We start from the raw sequence: 7,212 nt of genomic DNA, 5'->3' as shown, positions 1-7,212 counted from the left end.
CGCAGTCTTCTCCATTGGATAAAACTTCACCAGAAACTTTTGCGCAAGATCTTGCCAAGTAGTGATAGACCCAGCTGGTTCAGAATGTAACCAGTCCTTAGCTTTATCCCTCAGAGAGAATGGGAAAAGCCTCAGCTTGATAGCCTCATCAGTCACACCATTATATTTGAAAGTACTGCAGATCTCGACAAAATTCCTTATGTGCATGTTGGGGTCTTCAGTCGCAGCACCTCCGAAAGAAACAGAATTATGCACCATCTGAATAGTGCCCGACTTGATTTCAAAGGTGTTAGCCTGAATAGCCGGATGAAGAATGCTTGACTGAATGTCATCAATTTTAGGCCGAGAAAAGTCCATAAGAGCTGGATCTGCCGGAACAATACGATCACCCATGATTAATGGTTCTTTCTGCTCACTTCCTGAATCCGAATCTTCAAAATTTATCTTCTCCGAAATATCAAGAACTTCGTCTGTCTCCTCAGCTGTATCTAAAGTCCTCTTGCGAGTACGAGAACGAGTTTGCATAAACGCTCGCTAAAGTACCTGAAACACAACCGGAAACAATAAGTAACACGTCTTAATCACTGAGTCCTAATGACCAATGATGGTAAGTACATAAACTAAACAAATACGCCGAGTCCCCGGCAGCGGCGCCAAAAACTTGTTAGGGTGAAAACACGCGCTAATAACACACGCAAGTATACGCGTTCACAAGTAATATAGAATACTTTCTAGTTCGTTCCCACAGAGACTCAGACTAATTATGTTCAAATAAACTCACTCACCAATGTATGATTACTTCTCAATATTAAGACTATAACACTTAGATTTGATTAACTAATTATTAACTACAATTAACTACTATAATTAAGCACTTAATTAACACTTAAATTAACAATATTAAACACTCATGAGATCACAACTTCATTACTACTTCCTTCAATAGCTATTGTTATTACCCTTAGCATGCAACAGTGATGATATTAATCGCATAACACGAAACTGATAAAAGTCAACTTTCATTGTACTAATACCATTCTACCAAACATCCACAATTAAGATAGAAGTTGAATAGGCATCAATTATGTTGAGTCCCTATATGTCTACAGAAATTGACAACATAACGATTAAAACACACGTTATTCCTTTTGATTACACAGGGTGAATAAAATGATTAGAGTTATCCACTAATAATGCATACTCGTACATGAACCTATGCTAGCATGGCAAGTTCTAAATATCAAGATCCACCGTCGCTTCACAAGAGATTAACACCCCGTCTTATATGTTCGCGACACACTTAAGACGAATACGCACAACCAATACTAGATATCATACAATCATCACACACTAAGGTATTAAACAACTAACTAAAGAACTCCATAGTAAATCTGTTACGACCCCATGATCACGATTAGCCCATGATAGCACTCATCGTCATCATGGGTTCATATGAAAACATGATAATAACATACAACAATAATAACTAAAAACTACTTATATTAAACCAAAGTACGTCACAAGAGTAAATAGGTTCAAAGTAAAGAAAACTAGCATCCAACGTTACAACGAAATAAAGAATCACAAGAAAATATGCTTCCTCTTCGTTGTGGTGTGCTAAAACGGTCTTCTTTCTTATCTCCTTGCTCTTCGATTAATACAACGATCCAACCTTTGTGAAATGTCTCTGAAATCTACTTATATAGGAGTCCCATAAAACCCAGATAACTCAGAAGTTGGAAGCCAAACAGAAATAGGAGTCTAAAATATTTAATCTGAAATTACGACCCTGCGCCGCCGCTCAGCTTTCCTGAGCGGGCGCTCAGCTTCCTGCGCGGCCGCTCAGTAGAGCTGAGCGGGCGCTCAGACCCCTTCTGGAAAATACTCTCTTTTTGCTCCGTTTCTTCGCTGCAATCTGCTCCTATCTTCCCACTTGCAATGCTAAACACATGCCAAGGCTTATTATTGATGAATTCTCTCCCGAAATGCAACTAATACCCTGAATTGCACAAACACTAGAAAAACGCATCAAATACACAAAATACTTGATTTTAAGACACCAATTTAAGCTATTATAAGACGTTCTAAGTGGTATAAAATGCCACTTATCAATATTTTCAACTTCAATTAGAGTGCGTACTCCAAAAATTTTATCGAAATAAAACTCTAATACCTCCAACTTGTATCTAGGATCCAAGACCATGGAAACTCCAACAACACCATGAATCACATCCCAATATTTCTCAAATTTCAATAACATTTTATCAGCCATTTAACCTAATTTGGACTTTCCCTCCATTCAGTCTTAGCAAGCCGAATCTCACAAATATTAATGAAATAAGTATTAGAAGTGGGGTACTTTGTTCTAGAAAATATTTCAGTTTCCTTGTAAAAAGACTTCAACTTTTAACACACTTCTTTAGCAAATTCTCATTTTCAGGAGAATGGACACTTTTATATTGAATGTCCTTACGACTCAATCTAGTGAACACATCCCTATACAATAATATAATTTCAAGCATCAAGTAGGTTAAGTTCCACTAAGTTCCACAATCAAGTCCTAACTTTATAATATTTATATTACGCAATTGTTGGACCGTTTCCTAAAATCTCTCTTCCCTTTTAGGTGTTGTTATCCAATAAGCAACTGATTCCATAATTGTTCCAACTCCAACCTTTATTTTATCTAATCCATCTTTTATAATCAAGTTTAAAATATGTCCTAATTAATGCATATGAAATAAATTATCACTTTCCAAAAGTGATGAACTATCTAACCTTTCTAGCATCAATTCAATCATGGCATCATTGGTCGTACAATTATCAACAATCATACATAATTTTTTTTTATCCAAGTTCCAATCCATCAAACAATCAACCAAATGCTCACATAAGACATCTTTAGTGTGTGGACAAGGCACATATATAAACCTAAAAAAATTTATAGAATAAACAATAATTAGAAAATAGTTAACTGGTAATGTACTAAATTTAATATTTGGAAAAAAAATGTGCATACCTCATGATATGACTTTGCAAAATCCATGAATCATCGATAAAATGTGTCATGACTGCCATGTATCCTTTTTTTGATTGCTCGTTGTCCACATGTCCGTTGTGATAGCAATTCTACTTTTATTTCTCTATATCAAACTCAATACCTTCACTTTCTCAAACTCGTAAATTAAAAAAATCTCACTTTTTATCATGTTTCTACACGAAACCTTAAACAATGGCTGTAGTTGTAATATCCGGGATATAACGTGCAACTATTTTTGCTAATAGATAATTATTATATGTATTCGGTATCTATCATGTGAATTAATTGTTAAGTGTTAAATGTGTTTGGATGTTTAAAAATATTATTAATTGAGTATTTCAATTTTTATATGCTCAAAATAAAATATAGATAATTGTCATATCTTTCTAATTATTTTTATGTTGAATTATGAATTTATAGGAATCATATAGATTTTATAAAATCTTTTTCCGGGTATGTAAAATCTATTTTATAAAAACGGGAACCAACCACCGTTATCCATTTTTTACGTTTTTAGAACCCGAAACTCTTCCAAGAACTCCTTCCTAACCTAACCGTAATATTCTGAACATTTTCCATGTTTTGACTTTTTCGATCCGGCGTACGGTTCGTCCTGCGCGGGTCTCGGCGCAATAAACACACACTACACCATATATTGGCTATTGCAAGCCCCAAGTACATTTCTGTTGCATAAAGTGTTGCTGTAGGTCAAATAGTTGCTTATCTGTTGCAATGTTTTATAATATGTTGCATAAGATAGGAAAGTGTTGCAGTGATTTAATGCTTTTTAAATAATATTATAAACAAATAAGCTATTGCAACACGGTTTAAAATATGTTACAATAGCAGTTACACTTTTGGTCAAATTGACCGAAATATTTAGGCGGGTTAGATTGGCGGGCAAAATTAGTACCAAAATTTATTCTATCTCTCTCACTCACAGCTATTCTATCTCTCTCACCCTCTCACAGCTATTCTATCTCTCTCGCTCTCTCACAGCACAGGTACTCATCTCTCTCTCTCTCTCGATACTCATCTCTCTCTATACTCATCTCTCTCTCTCTCTCGATACTCATCTCTCTCTATACTCATCTCTCTCTCTCTCTCGATACTCATCTTTGTGTTAAAATTGATGATACCTAAAATCGATTTGAGGTATAATACATTTAATTGATTAGAGGTAAAATCGATTATAGATTAAATTGATTCATATAGAAGTTGCATTAGAAGTTGTTGATTATATGTATATATATGTATATATAGCCCACATTTATTTTTTGACATGCATTTTGGCAGGTTATTTGAAGGTTATTTTTATAAATAGCTAAAGCTGTTATTTAATTTGAAGGTTAGATTTTTCTTGCTGTTACTCATTTTTAAATTTTTTTCTTACTGAAATTTGTGTGAAGGCTCTGAAATTTGTGTGTGTGCTCTGTTATTTGAGAGTTTTTATGATCTAGTATAATTTTTGGGTTTCTTGTTAGTTTAAATTTATGAGCTCTGCTTTTTGTTTTAAATTTGTGTTTATGCCCTGTTTTATGATGCTAGTTGAATTTGTTCTAAATTTGTGTTTATGCCCTGCTAGTATAACTCTTTGAATATTTGTTGTCATATTTTGTGTTAACGACCTGTCAAGCATAATAAAGTACTGTTTGTTTGTTTAATTTATTTTTTGTTGAATAATCATGTAGAGAATGGATGTTGAAGGAGAAAAATGGGTAACACTTCCAAGATATAGTGATAAATATAGGATGGGGGTTAAAGCTTTTATTACAAATGCATTTTCTGAATATGCATCAGGAAATGAGTTGAAATGTCCTTGTAGAAAGTGTAGTAATCGTTATTGGTATGGTGAAAGCGTTATAAAGGAACATCTCATCTGCAATGGTGTTTGTCCACAGTCCACTGAATGGATTTATGAAGTGTCAAACCATAAGAATAATGATGTCGATGATAACATGGACAGTGATATAGGTATGGGTTTAGCAGATGAGTTAGAGGCAATGATACGTAACACATATGAGAATTGTAATAATGATAGTGAACATGGAGTTAGAAAGGGACTTGATGACGATGCAAAAAAATTTTACCGGCTTGTTGAGGAGGGTGGGCAGCCTTTGTATCCTGAGTGTCTTAAGTTCACTCGATTAAGTTTCATAGTTAGGCTCTACCAACTAAAGTGTATTCACGGATTTAGTGAGTCAGCATTTAGCGATTTGCTTAAGTTGATTAAGGAAGTTTTCCCAAATTGCAATGTACCATCCTCTTTTAATGCTGCAAAGGGTATGATTAAAGATCTAGGTCTGGACTACCAAAAAATACATGCTTGTCCAAATGACTGCATGTTATTTTGGGGTGAAAATGAAAAACTGGATTTTTGCAAAACGTGTGAAGCTTCAAGATGGAGAGAAGTTGAAAATAAGGATACTGGTAGTGAAAAAAATAATGTGTTAAAGGAACATAAAATCCCAGTAAAGGTGATGAGATATTTTCCTTTGAAACCAAGGCTGCAAAGAATGTTCTTAAACACTGAATTGTCTAGATTAATGACATGGCATGCTTTAGCACGAAAGAGGGATGGGAGGTTAAGGCATCCAGCTGATGGTCTGGGGTGGAAGTCTATGGATGCCAAGTATCCAGATTTTGCTGGAGAAATTAGAAATGTTAGGTTAGGTTTAGCATCTGATGGATTCAATCCTTATCGTTCAATGAGTAATTCTCACAGTACCTGGCCAGTCATACTTGTTAATTACAACCTTCCCCCCTGGTTAATCATGAAACCAGAATATATAATTCTTTCTACCTTAATTCCAGGACCCATACAACCTGGAAACGATATCGATGTATATATGCAGCCGTTAATTGCAGAGTTGAATGAATTATGGGAAGTTGGAATACAAACTTACGATGCAAGACGTGATAGTACATTTCAATTACACGCAAGCCTCCTATGGACGATAAGTGATTTTCCTGGATATGGAGTCTTATCAGGTTGGAGCACTAAAGGGCACTTAGCATGTCCTTCATGCCACTATCAGACCTCGTCAACCTATTTGAAACATTCGAGGAAAGTTGTGTATTTGAACCATAGAAAATTTCTGCCTCCTAACCACAAGTGGAGGTCTGATAAGAGGCGATTTAATGGTGAAATGGAAATGGGAGAAAGTCCTGAAATGTTAACGGGAATAGAGGTTGAGCATCTGTTATCTGGTTATGAGAATAGTTTTGGGAAGTGTAAGACGAAACAAAAAACTTGTACTGATTGCCCTTGGAAGAAAAGGTCCATTTTTTTTGAATTACCATATTGGAGTACTCATATGGTTAGACACAACCTTGATGTTATGCATATAGAGAAGAACATTTGTGATAAGATTTTGGGGACTTTGTTAAATATTGGGGGCAAGACAAAAGATCATGTTAATGGTCGTCTTGATTTGAAAGAAATGGGGATTAGAAAGATTCTTCATCCTTTCAAGTCTGATGATAAAAAACATGTTCAAATTAGGGCAGCTTGTTTTGATATGACAAAAGAAGATATTATTGAAGTCGACTATTGGGGAGCGTTAACTGTAGTTCTATTTAAGTGTCGTTGGTACCAAAGGGAGAGGGATTGTTATGGCCTAACAAGAGTCAACTTCAACAAGTTCTGTCAAAAAGATGATCCGTTTGTTCTGGCTACACAAGTACACCAAGTTTATTATATTGAAGATCCTACTGAAAAAGACATACATTTTGTTATCAAGAATTTACCAAGGGATCAGTATAGTGAAGTAGAAGAGGGAATGTCACTTGAAGATGTTAATGACATAGGTTATGTGCCAAGGGGACATAATATCCTTAACGATGTCAGCTGGTATAGAGATGATGTGCCTATAAAAAAAATCCCTGTTACACCAGATGAAGAGGAGGATGATCGTGAAATCTAAAAAATATAAGTGCTAGCTATTTACTTTTTGTTATTGTATTTTTTCATTGTGCTTCCTGCTTAAGACATCCAACTGCTACTTCTAAATCAATATAATATTTTATTGTATTAGACAATGAAAAATTGCACTTCATGCTTTAGTCATATCAAACTGCTACCATTACTCTATTCTTGTATTTTATTTATATTCACAACTTGGTCATTTTCTTTATTTTCTGCAAACTTAGTTGTTTTCTTGTACTCTCTA

General features: G+C 34.8%; 1 protein-coding gene across 1 annotated transcript; it reads left to right on the top strand.

Annotated features, from left to right (window-relative positions):
- The first annotated feature begins 4,734 nt into the window (after positions 1–4,734).
- Positions 4,735–6,966, top strand: LOC141680892 (uncharacterized). Its single transcript, XM_074487002.1, has one exon. It carries the CDS (start codon positions 4,735–4,737, stop codon positions 6,964–6,966), a length of 2,232 nt encoding a protein of 743 aa, XP_074343103.1.
- Positions 6,967–7,212: the final 246 nt, after the last annotated feature.

This window comes from Apium graveolens, chromosome 1 (genome assembly GCF_009905375.1).
Source record: "Apium graveolens cultivar Ventura chromosome 1, ASM990537v1, whole genome shotgun sequence".
Lineage (NCBI taxonomy): Eukaryota > Viridiplantae > Streptophyta > Magnoliopsida > Apiales > Apiaceae > Apium > Apium graveolens.
Note: the sequence above shows the minus strand (reverse complement) of the source record. Positions and strands in the feature narration are given on the sequence as shown.

Bases quoted from the DNA above. Each gene is read 5' to 3' on its own strand.
- LOC141680892 (XM_074487002.1), top strand. From the start codon at position 4,735: ATGGATGTTGAAGGAGAAAAATGGGTAACACTTCCAAGATATAGTGAT.